Here is an 18,657-nt window from a genome sequence, read left to right as displayed (position 1 = left end):
GGCTCCAAAACCAGAGAAACCCTGTCTCGAAAAACCAAAATAAATAAATAAATAAATAAGAAATGGATATATTGTTTAATTCTTACAAAAATACCCGTTTCCCCCCTCTTTTTAAAAGACATGCACCACCACGCCCAGTTAAAATCATACCTTTTAAACTGAGTTTGTTCACTGTTTTTAGACAGGCTCTCTATCACTATAATAGAAAAACCTAATCTTAAACTCTTTGTGTTTACGTTATTGTCTCACTTCACTTCCTCAGTAGCTTGGACTGCAGACTCATACAATATACCTGACTTATTGAACTAAAAAGGGTGTTTGTTTGTTTGTTTTTAAAAATCCCACTTAGGCTTACCTTCTGGGTCATATTTGACTGTGAGAGGTTGTTGAAGATAAAAGCAATTTTTTCTTGAATATTTTCTGGGGGCTCTACAATCCTCTCGGTTTGATCTGTAGCCACAAGCAATGTATCTATATTTGTTGTATTTATAGAAGGCTAGAAGTAATAAAATACATTAGATTAATGTTTCATTGGAAAAAAAAAATCACAGAAAGTAGAAAGGCTGGCTAGATAGCTCAGAGGAGAAAAGCACTTGCCTCTAAGTCCAAAGACCTGACCTTAATGCCTGGGACCCACATGCCAGAGGGGAGAAATGACTCTAAGTCCTCTGACTTCCACATATACATCACAGCACCAAACACACAAAAAATAACAAACCATGTAAGTAATTAAACACTTTTTAAAAAAAAGATTATAGAGACTCTATTAGCATGAAAAACACATTGGTAAGATAGTTAAATCTATTATTAAAATATTATATAGTGGTCTTTGGGGAATGAATACAAGGAGAAATGCTGATCTTTATGCTTACATAATGTATAGAGCTGGAAAAGAAAAAGACCTACTTACTGGCACATCTTTCTTAAAGCTGACTCCCGTTGGCTTGGTGACTGTAACCGTTTTAGCAACAGTGGTTGTTGTTGAGGTGGTTACCATTGTGTTAACCTGACCCGCAAGAGGAGCTTTTGCTGGAACCTGGGCCTGAGCCTGGGCCTGAGCCAGTGCAATACTTCCAGGGGTCGTGATAGAGCCCTGCATCTTCACAGGAGGATCTCGAGACTGCTGTCCGTACTCGATATACTATGTGGGTACAGAGGGGAACATACAGAGGCTTACTTAATAGAAACGGGGAAGGGAGTTTTGTTTCATTCATCATTATCATCATTTTGGAGACAAGAGTTTCTCTGCATAACAGCCCAGGCTGTCGGGAAATCACTCTGTAGACGAGGTTAGTTAGCATCGAACTCAAGAGATCCACCTGCCCCCAAGTGCTAGGATTAAAGATGCATGCCACCTCCGCCCAGCTAAAATGAATAATTTGTTTTATATGTCCTCCACTTATGAAATAAGAATAATTTCAAAGTCTCTTGTAGTCTTTGTCCCTTAATCCTTGCCCTATACTGACAACAATAAACAAGCGGATACCGTGAACTCCTGTTAAGATAAAATATTAGTATGACAAAATGCTTTAAAGTAGACTAGCAAAACTACTTATAAAAGTAGTCTCAGGAGGCTGGAGAGATGTCTCAGTGGTTAAGAGTAATGGCTGTACTAGAGTACCCAGTAACCAGACATATATGCAGGCAGACAGCAATGCACACAAAAAATACTAGTAAAAATAAATGATTTAAAAAAGTAGTTTTCGATACCTGTAAATAAAATTCCTTAAAGCCTTAAAAATTCGAAATTTACATCAAGCTTCTTTTTTATTGAACACTGGCTTCAAACACACTACAGTGTGCTGTATGTCACCAAGGAACTGCATTTCACTTCCAAAAGCATATATAAATAAGAAAGAGGAGAAACGACACAAGTTGTCCTTTACCTCCATACAGGCCACGAAAAGTGCATGTCCTTATATACATACACACAATAATGTAGTAGCATTTCCCATAAATCTCCAAACAGATCTACTCAGCTAGCAAGAGTACAGATCAAGCACTCACCTCCTGCAAATGATGTGGGAACTGCATAAAGTGACTAATAGAAGCCAAGTGCTGACAATACTGAGGATAGTCTTTTAATCTGCCAAAAAAAAAAAAAAGTTCATTCAGCATTTCATGTAAGAACAGAAAAAAATGGGTTTTTATTTGTTTTTTTGTTTCCTAGATACTACTATGTGAAATCATTTCCCCCGCTGTTACTTTGACAAGACTGTCAGGAAGCCCAACAGGCAGTTAACAGTGCGGCACACAACCGTGGAACTTAACAGTAGGAGGAAAAGCTCAAAGCCTACCTAGTTGTGTCTCAATAAGGGAAATAACCAAACAAATAAAACCATTAATAACAAAGAGATGAACACCACAATAGGGGGAAGTGGAAGAAGGCAGTCATGACCATCATCACTCCAAATCAGAAAAAACACTGCCCAGGTATGGTCACACAGGCTGGTAATTCCAGTACTTGGGGCAGTGAGGTAAGAGAATTGTGATTTCCAGGCCAGAATAATATATATAAGACAGATCCAAACAAATTTTTTTAAAAGTGATGTAAAAAGTAACATAAGATAAATAAAGTCATTACCTCTATTTTTAAAAGATCATATTTTACTACCCCCCCCCAAACAATAGACTGGGGGCACAACTCAGTATACACTTAATGTAGAAGTGTGTACATGTGTGTATGTAATATAGACTAGTTATTGCTCCACAGTGAAGATACTACCCAGAACTAGGAAAGTTGAGAATGGAAGATTCAAGTTTCAGATAAGAGTTGGGGAAGAAGAAAGAAGTCAAGCTTATATACTCACCTATTTTTAAATCTATCTAGTGCAGCAATACCAAAATAATACATTTTTGATCCAAAAGGCTTCCGTAAGGCTTCAAGAACATATCGCAGGGCCAGACCCAATGCCATGTAAGTGACCAGTCCTTTTTCAATTATGCCACCAAACAGGCAGGCTGTTATATGTAATTCTTTATCAGGGTACTGGGGGAAAAACCGATATTCTTCAAACAAGTTCCTTAGCATACAGTTAAATACTTCTCGCTCCCTTTTTATAGTAGAGTCTTTAAATCTCTGTAGCATTTCTAGTACCTAGAAAAGCAAGATAAACACAACACAAACGTTACCAAGAGTCTTCCTATTGTATCTTAATGGCAGACTTGCTAAGAAAAGTATTTACCAATAAAAAACAGAGTTTAAGACAAACATTAAAATTTCGTAAGTTACACAGAAATACTACAACACTTTAAGTGAATTTCTAAAAACCTTGAAAGGGCACACTTACAGTTTATGAAAACACAAGTAATTACAAACCCCAGACACTCACCTCATCAACGGACATGGTTGGATGTGGTGGATGATTATATATTCGCTGGAAATAGCTGTTTGCTTCATCATCTATCTCTTTACTGAAGTGCTGATTGGCCTCTGGCCACACCTGAGATAAGTCGGCTGTTGGGCGGTAGGGAGGAGGGAAGGCTATCAGTATACATATGTAAGTCTTTCTTCAATTCCCCAAGAGAGCCAGAGACTGATATGGTCCTAACTTGGGGGAAGGAAGGGAGACTGAAGGAAGTTATTTACTGATTGATTTTACTAATAGACAAGAAAGACTTCTAAATAAATTACTCAGTTCTACTACAGTATTTTCTAAGTCATACTGCAGTAAAAAGTTCACCAGGCTACAACTCCTAACATATTTACCATTAACACAGCCCAGCACACTCATGGTGAGCAAATGTTCACTAATTTAATAAAAACAGGATTTAACATAGAGCATGACATATAAACACAAAGCATGCCACGAAACATTATCATTCAGACAAGCCGTTCACACTAACTCTCAAGTTGGTTTGTATTATTAGTATATTAATGTTATTTGAAGACAAAGTCTCAACTATGTGCCTCGGGCAGCCTTGGACCGTCATATGTATCTCTCTGGCTGGCCTTTTACTCAGACATCCAACTGCCCCTGCTGAAATTAACGGCCTGCACCACCAATACCTGGTCTGTTTTCTTTTTCTTTCTGAAAACTTACTTTGTGTGTATGGATGTTTTGCCTGCAAGTATGTATGTGCAACATGCACATACCTACCTGGTGCCCTTGGAGACTAGAAGACTGTCAGACGCCCTAGAACTAGAGTTATATACACTTGGAAGCTGCCACATGGGTGCTGGGAATTGAACCTAGGTCCTCTGAGAATACCCAGTGCTCTTAACCACTTTTTTTTTCTGAGAAAAAAACTAGAACTAATGTGTATACAGTAAACCAGGGTGCAGGAATTACATGTGTATACTACCATGCTAGCTCTGCCAATTCTTCTATTATAAATATTTAGTCTTCTATTATAAATATTTAGTTCCAGTAATAAGACAGACTTATGAGTCACTGAACTATGGTAATGGGTAATATTACTAAGGAAGTGGGCCTTAAAAATTGGTCTTAAATTTGATCATATGCATTACACAGTGATATTTATGAGGTAAATAAAATTAAATATACTAAGAAATTAATATATAATTTACTTCATAACTTTGAGTAACTGAAACAGAAATCTGAAATTTTCTTGGCTGTTCCTCTTATTCATTCTTCTCCTGACTTCTTTCCCCAACCTGAGAAAGGGTTTCTCTAAATAGCTCTGGGTGGTCTAGAATTCACTATGTAGACCAATGTGGCTCCAACTCAGCGATCCACCTTCCTTAAATGCTGGGAATTAAAAGCACGTGACACCCCCTCTTATTAACTATCATTTTGTTCTGGCAATCCAGAGTACAGAGCGATAGTTCTAGTTTATTTAATTCAAATTTGTATATTCCCACAGGTCTAAGAGTGACTCTATTATGAACATGAAAGTACATGTTTTTGTCTACATAATTCTAAGGACAACACACAGAAATGTTTTGCATGTATCAGTCACGCTCCACAATCACAGACAACACTACCACTTACAAGGTTTCATCTTACTCTGCTGGAATGTAGGCTGGTTGAGTCCAGAGGTGCCCAGTTTCCTCTGTACAAAAGGGTCGTTGTTCACTGCAGGAAGTCCAAGGGCCCCAGTTCCTATACCAGTCAGGCTTCCTGTGCCAAGACCACCTACTAGAGAGAAGGAAGGCAGCCAGAAGTTCAGTTAGTACTTTCTATTCTTTGCTTCAGAGAAAAATTAACTTATTGTGTGCATATGACATATATACAAATACAGGTGTGCCACAGCACAAGCGCAGAGGTGAGAGGGCAAACTATAGAATTGTTTCTCTCCTTCCACCTTTACATGGGATCAAAGGATCAAACTCAAATCTCCAGGCTCTCAGGGCCAAGAGCCTTGTCCACTGATCCATTTCACAGGCCACACCATTTACAATAATAATAAATATGTTAAGTTTAAAGTATACTCTCTCAAAGAATATATACTAACTCAAGACTACAGTGATTAAAGAATTTCACGGAACCATTTCACAGCTACCATGAGCTAGGATTCTCTACTTATTCCCCTGAACTCAAACATCAAAACTAAGCAAAGAACAACAACTAAAACCACAAAGTCTAACAGTTATAGCTTTGTTAGGACCAGTGGTTTTAGTTTAAGTAAATGAATCGTCAGCTCTAGAACCATACAGCAGCAGCAATTACATCACTTATCATGACACATTACTCCTTCAGTTTTGATGTCCTAACTTACAGCTTGCACGAGAAGTATATGTATAAGGAGAAAAATAAAAACTTTACTTCACTATAAAATTACAAATCAGTAATACTGAGAAGGAATTAAAAAGGTTTTAAAGATACACCAGTATTTTCTATGTAGATATAATACAAATCAGGCAGAACGAAAGTCTGAATTTGGTATGCACAGTCTTTTCTACCTCTGATTCTTAAGGCTGAATTCAAACCATTACATGTGACTGGTCCACTACTAAATCCCTAGCACCAATAAAATCACATTAAAATGTAACAAGTAACTAAGTGAGCACCATGGTACATACATATACTATCATTTGGTAACAAAAAAGTCTTCTCATACTAGCTCAACAGAATTTACTACCATAACATCCTAATCAAACAGTATGTTTCTTTCTTCCTTTCTCTTTCACATTTTTGCTTAAAGTACCCTTCTTTTCCCAGTCACTCCAAACCCTCTAGCATTCACTAACGAGGGCATAACTAAAACTGAACAAAGAATTCCACCATACCCAACTTTCCCTTACCTGGAAGTTGGGATGAAAGTCCTCCGATACCACTGAATGCAGTTGTTTGATTTGGGGTTGAAAGAGGTGGAAATGCTTTTGCTGGTGACTGAGGAGTACTGAACGCAGAACCCAAATTTGGAGGAAAACCTTGCATACTCTGTGTGTGAGGGGCAGCTGAACCACCTATACTAAGAGATGCCATTCCACCAAGAGGGTCAATCTAAAAAAAAACATAACCATTTATTACAAATGTTTTGAGGAAAGGCAGAAATGGCACAAATGTAGTTAATTCTTAGTAATACCTCTTTATACTCTTAAGCACGTTAACACCCACACAACTATAAAAGAACAGTATCAAGTCTGCTAGTCATTTTTCATACTATATAAGTATGGGTTTAAAGAGTTAAGCCCTGCCATAAAGTACCAGAGCCACAGGAGACTATAAAACTTACAAGACATCTGCTCTCCCTATTGTTTGACTAATTTACTTTTATTAATAGCGTAGGCCAGATATTACATTATTAAATCAAAACTAATTTCAACCTGTTGTTTCACTTACAACAAATAAAAGTATTAGAAATTATCTTTCAGTTTAAAAACATCAGAATTTATAATCTTTAAGATAAAAAACATCACCTCTGATTTTTAAAAGAAGCAACAAAACAAGATGTATGATTCAGAGATTGTTTTTAAAAACATCTAGTAACTATACTTCAAATATCTTAGTTGTGGCACCACTTCACACGTTCATGAGTATGGGAAATGACAAGCAAATCTCTCTCTAAAAGTAGACACTGAAGAGTCACTAAGTGCCTTTCCTTCCTCAAACCCAAATCTGTCACTCAGTGCATCTGAAACAGAAGTGGAATATGTTGCTCCCAAAGAGAATGGGGTGGACGATGTCAGGGAGTAACTTAAATGTACCTTGTTTTTAAAAGAGCAGTTCAGTTGAGAGCTGAAGAGCCCAGTTATAACAAGTCGTTATGCTCTAGTACTGTTCTTGGCCCGTGAAGCTACAAACAAGACACATCAGATTCAAAGGCAGTGCTTACTTTCTCAAGAGTGTAATTCTAATTTTAAAAAGAAACCCTCTTCATTTACCTAAATAAATGGTTTTATATCTTTCCTCTCAGTTATGTTCTATTTGATTATTAAAGTCTATTCTCAGTTATAATGCCTATGGAAGGATCGCCTTTAAAATACGCTACACATGCAGCTATCTGAAGTATAATAAACTCAAGTTGCTACTGAAGATGCAGAAATTTGTGGTCTATTCTCAATCTATGAACAAATAAAGACAAGAACTTTAACATTTAGTTACCTGAACAGGAGAAATGGCATCTAAGCTGCTAGCACTAGGAGGGCGACCTTTTGACATAACTCCAGGTGGTGGCTGTCTGGCCTTATTCATTACATTACTGCAATTGGCTACCATGGTGAGGATGGTCTCTGATAACTCCTGAGAAACACTCCTACAAGGAGAAGAAAAATGTAATAGATGCTTGCTGTTTCCCAGAATACCTAAAGATATCAATCTGATCATCAAATAAGATGTTCTGGAACAATGGCTACAATTGTACCTCACCCCTTGCATCTGCTACTTACCAACAGAATTTTCTGAACCTTGAGTTATCTTTAAAACTTTTGGTAAAAACTGTACTTGAACAAAGACATGTTTTACTAGAATTAGAGAATGGGAGCAGCACACAAAGTGGCACATGCCAATAATCTCAGCCATCAGGATGCTCAAACAGAAACACTGCTTAAATCTGGGAGTTTAGGACTAGCCCAGCTTGTTTCGTTAAAATGACAGCAGTAATAAACACCGGTGCTCAGAAAACTTAGGAAGCACTTATCAATTCAATGAACTCAACAGTTCTAGACAAATACAGCAACAACTACAAAAAAACAACCAACATAAAATTTCTCAGTTAAATACTAGTGAACTAACTCAACAGCATACTGAATACATACATACATACACACATACACACACACAAAGAATTATCATGTGAGATTTAATAGTAAGATACAAGGTCTGACCTCCAAAATCTTACTAACATAAGCGCACATACCAAAAGAATTAAAAAAATTAAAAAAAGAAAAATCACATGGTAATCTTAGCAAATAGCACAAATTACTTTGACAAAACCCTTTCAGAATAACCACCCCACTCAAAACAGAACTGGAAGCTGGGCTAACAACTGTAATCCCCAGACTCAGGAGGCTGAGGCAAAGAAGGTTACTTTAGTGGTTAAAGGCCAACCTTGTGAATGAGTTCAAGACCAGTCTGTACAACATAGTGAGACTTATCTCAAATGACAAGAGAAGAAAAAGAAAAGAGACCCCCCCCCCCCCAAAAAAGCGAGGGAATTCAACCTGAAAAAGGAAACCTATGAAAACCCACAGGTGTCAGCATGGTAAAGCACTTAACACTTTGCCCAAAATCAGAACAAGGCAATGCTCCATTACCATTACATAAGACAAGAGTAGGAAGTAAAAAATATCCAGATTAGAAAATCAGAAAGTCAAGTCAGCTAGTGGTGGCAGGAGACAGAGACAGACGGATATTCTGTAAGTTCGAAGCCAGCATGGTCTGTATAGTGAGCTCTAGAACAGCAGAGCTACATAAAGAAACCCTATCTCAAAAAGTAAAATAAAAAATTAAAAAAAAAAAAATCAGAAAGTTGGGAATATTTGTACTTATAGATAACACATTCTTTCATAAAATACCCAGCAATAAATTTAACATGGGGGCTAAGTGAGATGGCACCTGCTGCCAAGTCAAGCTCGATGGCTTAGTTTGATCCACGGAACCTACATGGTGGAAGGAAAAGACTGACTGCATAAACTGTCCCCTGACCTTCACCCCTTTGCACACAAGTGCACTTACACAAATGAGATGTACACGCACAAGACAAACTTTTAATAAAATTGTTTTAATTAGCCAAAAAGACAAGTTTTGTGTACTGAAAATACTATAGAACAAAATAGTCAAAGAACCAAAAATCATAGACATCCCAGTTCATAGAAGTCTGAATTTTATTAGGATGGCAATTTACCTATGAAACTACTTTCTACAAAATCTTATATCATTTGTTTTAAGAGGCCTACAAGGCCTGATTATAAGCTGAAGATGAAACACACTCACTGTGAACCCAGAGCTCCCTTGCAATCTGCAATACACAGAAATTCAACAAAATTCAAAAAGAAAATTGGAAGGATCTTAATTACTCAATTTCAACATTTACTAAAAGGATGGTTTAAGACAGTATGGCATAGCAATAAGGAGTCATATAGGTATTTCAAGACAGAATTAAGAATCCATCAAAAAAAAACCAACTTTTTTGAGAAGACAAGCTAAGAAATTATATTTTCGTTCAGCAGTGTTGCTAAGACATACTGTTAATTCTGTAGCAACTTGGGACTAAAAACCAACAGATTTCCTTTTTCTTTTATTCCTGACTGTTGAAATTATGGGCATGTACCACCCCAAGCCTGGCATAATAGTCATTTCCAACTATATTCTTACCCTGCACAAGCCTGTAGACAAGCCAACATTGTTGCTAGAGTTTCAGCAGGAAGTTGAGCACTTTTCGGTTGATCTTTCTCTGGGGCAAGTCCTCCCAAAATAGAAGGGCACCTTCTCTTTAAAAACGTCATGCATGCCTGAATAAAAGGCTCCTAAAAAAAAAAAAGAAGAAAACGCTTCAGTGTATTTTACATTTAGCTTAAATACTTTCAAACTGAAGAACTAAACAATGTAACTAAGATCTACAATAAATGACAGTAAAATAAGATTTTAGATGTATCTTAAAAGGGGCCTTCTTGGGATAGGGATGTGGCTCAGAGGTAAAGCAATGGCCTAGCATGCACCAGGTCCTGTGTTAAACATCTTTTCATTTTTTTTTTTTTGAAAAAACTATTTCTTTAGACATTTTAGCCAGGAAATTTTTAAAGAATGAGCAATTCCTGCTTACTGCTTACCCCATGTTCTCTTATTTTATCTGTTAGCCACTTGTCAAGTTTGAGGTATTCACGACGTGAAGCAAGTGCAGCAAGGTCAATAACAAAGGCAAATGGAGTGCCATTTAGCAGCATTGACAAGGCCTAAAGCAGAACATTTACATAGTCAAGTAATAACCATTTCTTTGTACTATTTTCTACTTCCTGTTTTTAATACACAAACCTACTAAAAAAAAAACATCTATTTCCTTCATCGGTTTTTTTTTTTTTTTGGGAAGGATGTACTCTATTTAGAATAAAGGCCCCTTTTTAAAGGTCAACTCATGACCACTACTTGGTTCTTTTTCAATTAACAATATCAAAAGCAAAGTAAGAGGGTAAATAATGACCCTTTCCCATTTTTTATCATCTACATGCAAGTTTAACATAACCTAAACACCAATTAGAACACTTTTTATAACACATGATAAAAGATGACTAGCAGAAGATTCTAACAAATTTGTTAGAATTGAAACAATTCTGCTTTCTACAAAATTTTAACTCACCGATTACTCATGACTGAAGCTCAATTATCACTTGCTTTAAAACAGTCTTGCAAGGCTGGTTACACAGCTTTATGGTACTTTGCCTACCTTTCTAATCCCTGATAAGTCAATTCTGAACACCACGAAGGCAATCAATCAAACAAACCAGCCTTTATCTGAGTCACACCAACCAAAAATAAACACTGTGCTTATCTAAAACTATTCTTTTCGTTACCTTTCAATGTACAAAGTAAAATTCTAAATCTTAATTCAAATAAGCTAGTTACATGTACAATATTCCTAACACATGTACATTATATTAAAGCATATTAATCATTAGTAAACAATTGCTGTTGTATTCCTCTGAAGTCACCTTCAAGTCCTGGGCCACGTCAAGTATTCGAGACAATTTGGCCTGATCATATTGTTCCCCTCTCATGTACCATTCTGCCATTGCATGCATTATAAGTTGGCGAATTGATGGAGACTGTCCCTAAAAAAAAAAAAAAGAGGGTAAAGTTAAATGGCAACCCTACCAGTCATTTGATAAGGATTATTACAATGTCTAGCTAATTTTCCATGTTCTACTTTAAAAATATCACTACAGAGGTTCAGCTTAGGCTTAAGCACTATGTATGTAATTACAGTAACATTCTTTACACTTTCCCAAACCTGGTCAATTACTCCAAAAATTCTGTTTTTCTTTTTTTTTTTCTTTTTTTTTGGTTTTTCGAGACAGGGTTTCTCTGTGGTTTTGGAGCCTGTCCTGGAACTAGCTCTTGTAGACCAGGCTGGTCTCGAACTCACAGAGATCCGCCTGCCTCTGCCTCCCGAGTGCTGGGGAGTGCTGGGATTAAAGGCGTGCGCCACCACCGCCCGGCTCAAAAATTCTGTTTTTCTATGAGCATGTAAGTCTGCTTATTCATTTTCAAGTATGAATTATAAGACCCAATAAGCCAAGTGCACTGGAGTGTGCCTATAATCTTAGCATGCAGTATATGAAGTCAAGAGTTCATGATTACTCTGAGCTTAGTGTATTTGAGGCATCAAGAGACCCTGCATCAAAAAACTAAACACAAAACAAAATGTTAAGGCAGGCTCGCTTGGCATAATAGCACATGCATAAAATCCTAGCACTGAAGAGTCCCAAGCCAGGCAGAGAAGCGTGCGTGTGTATGTGTATCTGTCTCTGTGTGTGTGTGTGTGTGTGTGTGTGTGTGTGTGTAAGGAGGGCATAAGGAGATATTTACTTGGCAAGTATAGTCTATAAATTTTGGGGTTAAGGGATAGAGAAATAGGTAAAAGTGCTTGTTTTGTAAGCATGAGCATGTAAGTTCAGATCCCAGGACTTGCATGTCTATAACCCTGCAATGTAAAGTGGAAACAGGAAGCTTGCTAGCTACCAGCAGAGCTCTAGGTTGAAGGGAGAGAAAAATGAAGTAGGATAGGAGTCTAACTCTCTGAATGCATGTACTGACAAAAACACACACCTACCACAACCACACCAAAAGCAGAGAGATAAAAATAATACCACTAAAGCTATCTTTGGGGTGAAGAATATAGCTAATCTGCTAAAGTGCTTCCATAGCACAATCAAAGTCCTGGGTTTAATTTCTACCACCACAGAAGGCAGGGATCCTAAATTGAAAATTATCATCTTGTTACATAGTGATTTCCAGTTGAACTGCCTGTGACACATTTAAGTCTTAACTCAAACAAAAAAAAAAAAAACCTTAAAAAACAAAGACTCATTTGTGACTTTTCTAATTTATTGTTGACAGCAACATCAGGAGCTTTTGTTTTCATAGTAAGTATGTAAGCTCTTTGTCAAGGCTGAAATGTGTCACAGCAAGTAGTAAGTTTTATTGATGCTGAATTTGAAAATCTAATATCCTTGATCTCTGGTACTTTTATAAAACTGACAATAGGATCCTAAAAGATAAAACCTGCTTGATGACAATAAATCTTTCTAACGGAACACAGAGATGTTAGTCTCATGTGATCTTTAGATTTATTAATGTATGAATTTTGCCTGCATGTCTGGTGGCATCAGGTCAGAGAAAGGCTTCTGGCTTCCCTAGAACTGGAGTCATGGTCACAAATGGTTGTGAGCAGCCATGTGGATGCTGGGACCTGCCTCTGCAAGAGCAGCACTCTTTATCTGCTAAATCATCACTCCAGACTTGAAACACCGAGGTTTTAAAGGGTGTCAAAAAATGCAATGGAGACCTGATATACAAATTAGTTGTCTTACCTGCCCATGCCATGCATAGTGCAAAATAATGGCAGAGTTAGGATGGTTTCCAAGGAAAATTGGCATCAAAGTAGAGATGAGTTCATGGCGTAAGGTGTGCCAGGAGGTGTTGATTTGTAGTAAGGCCAATACCAGCATGTCTGGACAGTGTTTGATAGGGAAGCTGAAGAGTTGTTTCACTTGCTCATACTGCCCAACCTCTGCAAGTCTCAGCAGAGACTCAATCAAATCCAAGCTTTTCCTAACGAAAATGAAGGAAGAAAGATGCTCAGCGATCAATGAAAATATTTTTTTTTTAAAAAAATGCTTTTTTTTCTTGGGCGCTAGGCACTGAAATCATGTCCTTATATGCACTTTACCACTGAGTCATATCTCTAGCCTTCAAATTAACTCCAAATTAGATATCAGCTATAGAATAAAACTACATAAATCACAGTCCTTCCATACCTTGGTATTAGAGAATATTCTTAAGAGACTGCTATAGATTTTAAAAACTGTTCACATGCTGCTGGGGTTATAGAGAAGCAAGAAAGCACTTACAGAATGCTTTAAAGCCCTTTATTTCATGAACATTGTGTGTGCTGGAGGGAAGGGAACCTGCGGCTATGCCTACAGATTAATTAAAAAAGAAATGCAAATCAACAATTCATGATTGATTTGCATAATAATAGAACCTCATTACCAAGATTTTTATGACTGGGGTAAAGAGGCAAATGTGATTTTTTTAAATAATTTACTTAACTTTATTTTAGTGCATTGGTATGAAGGTATCATATCCCCTGGAACTAGAGTTACAGACAGTTGTGAGCTGCCATGTAGGGGCTGGGAATTGAACCCAGGTTCTCTGGAAGAACAGTTAGTGCTCTTAATCCATTGAGCCATCTCTCCAGCCCCCAAATGTAATTTTATAATAGTTAAAGTACATAAAACTAAGTAGAATACAGTTGACTTTAATCTTATCTAAAAATCTAACTCTACATTTAGTCCTTGAAGAAAAGGCTAAGACCATACATAACATGGAATGGCCTAAAATGAGATATACAGACTGTGGCTGGCATTCTGTCCCCAAAATGCTAAAAAGACACTTTTTGGGCCAATTAGACCTAAATATAGGAAATTTATCAGACCTCACAAAAACAAAAAAAAAATTTAACTAGGGACAATGTAATAAAGAAGAATTTTTATTCACCAACATTCTCTTTTAAAAACCTTTATTAAATCACCTCATTAAAAATAAAATTTCCAGGCTGGAGAGATGGCTCAAAGGTTTAAGAGGACTAGCTGCTCTTTCAGGTCAATCCCCAATACCCACATGGTGGGTGACTCACAACTATCTATAGTGAGATTGAGGCCCTCCTATGGAATGCAGGCAGAACACATAATAAAAATAAAATTCGCTTTAAGTATATTAACAGTATTATATTACTTGTTCAATAAGAGCTTTGTATTTCTAGAGTGCAGGAGCATTTACCATGTGGCAATTTCTCGATTGTCATCCTCTGGTGGCGCTTTCAAAATGTCAGTAGCAACAGTATGACAGGGGTAGTCGGCAAAGCAGAAGACCTCTGGGTTTATGAGGGAATGCTGGATGAAGGAGAGCTGCAACAAAACGACAAAGACCTTATTTTCATAAAAAATTAGGAATGCTGCAAAAATATGAGCCACTTACACAAGGCTAATCTCAAGGTTGTTAGATAAGTTAAAAAAAAAAAAACACCAAAGAAAAATTTGCCCTTCAGAAACAAGATAATTCAGAAGATGGAAAGTGATTGAGTATGATAAACATACTCAAACTGGAAGAGCTTGACTGCTGCACCTCAAAAAACTCTGATCAGTTATAAAACTGTGAAAATAGAAATATAACCTGATGGCAAACAATTTCCTTAGCTAACCAAAATAAATTAACTAGACTATTACAACCAATGGATAAAGTGGCCTGATAAAAGAAGTAATTATTATTTCTTCACTACCTAATCATCAATCTTACCTGGCCTTCTGCATGTTTCCAAGGCCTATATATGAAATCCACTGGAAACACTTCCATGCCCAGGCCCCTCTGAATACCATAAACCACGTTATGAAGCCCTTTGCTGTCACGAATTTGAAATCCAGGATGGTCCAGTTCATAAGTTACTTCCTTGAAATTCAAACTCGGGTTCTAAAAAGATGAAAACATTTCAAAATTAAAGAAACAAGTATGGGCAAAGACAAAATAATCCGAAAATCTAGGTATTCTATTTAACATATCCACGAAAACCAAAGATTTTTAGCAGCTTCAACGAGGTTTTTTCATTTTGTTTTAATTTTTTCCAGGCTGGCCTTGAACTAAAGAGAAATCATCCTGAAGTGTTGGAACTAAAGGTGTATACAACCACAACCCTTTCCTTATAAGGTTTGGATGCATAGACATGAAAAAAACCTAGGTAATAACAGTATAACATTAATGATGCATTATCTGCATCTAAATTAAAATATAATGAAAAAGAAGTAAACACCACAGACACATTTCTTGTAAGGCTGCCAATTTCTCAAGGATAGCCTTCCTAAAGGTATATACTACTGCATTATGCATGTATTTGAAATTCAGTGTTATTTCAAGTCTACATGAATAAAAATAAACAAGATATTAAGAATGACCTGGGTAGCTGGGCATTGGTGGCACACGCTTTTAATTCTAGCACTCGGGAGGCAGAGACTTTATCTCTGTGAGTTCCAGGCCAGCCTGGTATACAGAGCGAGTTCCAGAACAGGCTCCAAAGCTACAAAGAAACCCTGTCTTGAAAAACAAAAAGAAAAAAAAAAAAAAAAAAAAGAGCTGGGTAAGCCGGGCGGTGGTGGCGCACGCCTTTAATCCCAGTACTGGGGAGGCAGAGGCAGGCGGATCTCTGTGAGTTCGAGACCAGCCTGGTCTACAGAGCTAGTTCCAGGACAGGCTCCAAAGCCACAGAGAAACCCTGTCTCGAAAAAACAAAAAACAAAACAAAACAACAAAAAAAAAGAGCTGGGTATAGCAGCACATGTTTACAATTTCAGTCTTCAGTAGACTGACCCAAGAAGAACAGGAGTTTCTATTCACCCTGTGCTACACAGTGAGACCAGACCCTGTCTCAAAAAAAATACCCCTTAATAAAGTCAACGCTATAATGTATTGAAATATATTTATTTGTGGAGCTGGAGGTTCAATCTAGGGCCTCCTTTATGTTAGGCATGTATTCTATCACTGAATTATTTTACCAATCCTATTAAAGTTTTAAAATTTTTATTTTCTGTGTATTTTGTTTGACTGTATGTGTATGTACTTTGTTTATGTACATATGTATGTCCAGTTCCCGTCGAGGTCAGAAGAGGGCATCAGATACTCTTGAACTGGAATTACAGACAGTTGGGAGCCATCATGTGAATGCTGAAAACTAAATGCAGGTCCTCCAAAAGAACAGCAAGTGCTCTTAACCTCTAAGCCATCTCTCTCGCTCTCTTTTAAAATAAAACAGCCTCCATATATGCCCTTTATAATGTGGGATTTCCCCTCTGTATTCTGTGAATATGTTTTATTACCACTAGTTAATAAAGACGCTCCTCTGGCTTATCGCAGGGCAGAATGGAGTCAGGCAATAAATCCAAGCAGAATAGAGGAGGAAAGAAGGCAGAGGCCATGTAGCTGCCAAAGGAGGCAGAGGCCATGTAGCCAAGCCACTCAATAAGCAAGAGGTAACAAACCACGAACCTCATGATAAAATATAAAATAATACAAATGGGTTCATTTAAGATGTAAGAGTTAGTTAGTAAGTCTGAGCTAAAAAAGCCAAACAGTGTTGTAATTAATATAGTTTCTGAGTGATTGATTATTCATGTCTGGGTAGCCAGGAAATAAGAGTCCTCTCCATTTACATCTTTAAGAAGTCTTAACAAGGGCTGGAGAGATGGCTCAGAGGTTAAGAGCACCTGAGTTCAATTCCCAGTAACCACATGGTGGCTCATAACCATCTGTAATGAGATCTGGTGCCCTCTTCTGGTCTGCAGCATATATGTATGGAAAATGCTATATATATAATTAATAAATAAATCTTTTTTTTTTTTTTTTAAAGAAGTCTTAACAAGCCAGGTAAGCCAGGTGTGCTGGTGTTCATTGGTATAATCCCAACACTCTGGAGGCAAAAGCAAGCCGTCACTCTAAGTTCTTTATAGGATTATAGGACCAACCTGGTCTTTATTAGGAAGTTCCAGGCTAGCCAGCACTACACATGGAAAAACCCTGTCTTTTCTTTAAAAAGGAAACAACAAAAACAAAACTGTAATAATAAATAATACACTTATAACCTGGACCTTTGCAGTTAAATTCCCAGTCCCTTGAGCTCCACTGTTTTTTGCCTTTTCTTTGCAGTGCTAATGATCCAACCAGGCGCCTTGCTTCTCTTATACAAGTGCTCTATCACTAACCTATACCACAGGGATACTTTTTTTTTCACACTGCAATTTAACTATGTTTAGGTAAACAAATACAGCTCATTGTATCGCAGCTATCACACTCAGGACAGTAACATACTACACATTAGTTGAGGTAAGAGGACAAGTGTTCAGTAGTGGACTACTCCTAGATTAGTGTTAGTATATACTATTCTGATTGCACATTGACAAATTACCTAATAAAAGAGTTCTCAGAATATTCCTTGTTAAGCATCATAGCTGTACTGCTAAGAAATGTAACAAAGGCTCAGATAGGAGGAATTCAAATTTCAGGCCATCATGGGCAAAATAAAAGTTTTAAAAATAAAAAGAAGCAACAACAAAATACTGTATAAGACACTATCTCAAAAACAAAGAAAGTGGCCGGGCGATGGTGGCGCACGCCTTTAATCCCAGCACTCGGGAGGCAGAGGCAGGCGGATCTCTGTGAGTTCGAGACCAGCCTGGTATACAGAGCTAGTTCCAGGACAGGCTCCAAAGCCACAAAGAAACCCTGTCTCGAAAAACAAAACAAAACAAAAAAACCAAAGAAAGTAAGAAACAAGTAATAAAACCCAACAAGGAAGTAGAACAGTGGTTCTCAACCAATGAGTTGTGAGTCCTTGGGGAAAGGGGATCAAGCCTCCCTTTCACAGGGGTCACCTAAGACCATTGGTAAACAGGTATTTGCATTATGGTACAGCAACAAAATACAGTTATGAAGTAACACTGAAGACAGTTTCACAGTTGGAAGTCACCACAACATGAGGAACTGTATTAAAGGACAGAATCATTAGGAAGGTTGAAAAATCACTGGACTAAGATATCTCAGTGCAAATTAAAATTCTAAGTATGGGATGCTTCTGTACACTGTAAATATGTATTGTTCCCATTGGGTAATAATAAAAGCTGTTTGACCAATAGTTAGGTAGGACAGGGTTAGGCAAAACAATCAAAGGACTCAGAGAAGTGGTGAAGTCTAGAGAGACTCACGTAGCTGCACAAGAAACAAGCCAGCAGACCAGTAAAAGCCAGTCAAGTGACAATACACAGATTAATTTAAATGTAAGAGCTAGTTAGTAATAAGCTTGAACTATAAACCAAACAGTCTGTAATTAATTAAGTTTCTGTGTGACTATTTGGGACTGTCCAGTGGGGTCACAAAAATTCTTCTTCCACTTACAAATTATGCCTAGAACTCATGCTTAAAAAAGAACAAAGCTGGGCATGACTTTAAACCCAGCACTTCAGAGGCAGGTGGACCCTGTCTGGAACAACAC

General features: G+C 37.4%; 1 protein-coding gene and 1 non-coding gene across 9 annotated transcripts in view; both read right to left on the bottom strand.

The window, feature by feature from the left end:
- Cnot1 (CCR4-NOT transcription complex subunit 1) overlaps window positions 1-18,657 on the bottom strand; it is a 78,704-nt gene that overhangs the window by 26,809 nt on the left and 33,238 nt on the right. For 2 of the 8 annotated variants that reach the window (XM_041649636.1, XM_041649640.1), the window contains exons 11-24: window positions 14,922-15,092; window positions 14,406-14,533; window positions 12,935-13,175; window positions 11,054-11,173; window positions 10,178-10,300; window positions 9,723-9,874; window positions 7,512-7,662; window positions 6,209-6,410; window positions 4,971-5,102; window positions 3,333-3,457; window positions 2,811-3,097; window positions 2,008-2,086; window positions 911-1,141; window positions 356-496 (exon numbers count right to left, since the gene is read on the bottom strand). In XM_041649636.1, the coding sequence (XP_041505570.1) occupies window positions 356-496; window positions 911-1,141; window positions 2,008-2,086; window positions 2,811-3,097; window positions 3,333-3,457; window positions 4,971-5,102; window positions 6,209-6,410; window positions 7,512-7,662; window positions 9,723-9,874; window positions 10,178-10,300; window positions 11,054-11,173; window positions 12,935-13,175; window positions 14,406-14,533; window positions 14,922-15,092 (2,283 nt within the window). Of the gene's footprint in view, window positions 1-355; window positions 497-910; window positions 1,142-2,007; window positions 2,087-2,810; window positions 3,098-3,332; window positions 3,458-4,955; window positions 5,103-6,208; window positions 6,411-7,511; window positions 7,663-9,722; window positions 9,875-10,177; window positions 10,301-11,053; window positions 11,174-12,934; window positions 13,176-14,405; window positions 14,534-14,921; window positions 15,093-18,657 lie in introns of all 8 variants that reach the window. The other 6 variants (XM_041649634.1, XM_041649639.1, XM_041649633.1 and 3 more) reach the window with 4 other exon arrangements.
- On the bottom strand, window positions 7,107-7,240 carry LOC121447726. Its single transcript, XR_005974249.1, has one exon. It is a non-coding gene; the product is annotated as a small nucleolar RNA SNORA50 (small nucleolar RNA).

Source organism: Microtus oregoni, unplaced genomic scaffold (genome assembly GCF_018167655.1).
Source record: "Microtus oregoni isolate MIOR12 unplaced genomic scaffold, Mior012 000004F_ref0000308, whole genome shotgun sequence".
NCBI classification, from domain to species: Eukaryota; Metazoa; Chordata; class Mammalia; order Rodentia; family Cricetidae; genus Microtus; species Microtus oregoni.
The sequence above is the reverse complement of the archived record's forward strand: the minus strand, read 5'-3'. Positions and strand labels throughout refer to the sequence as shown.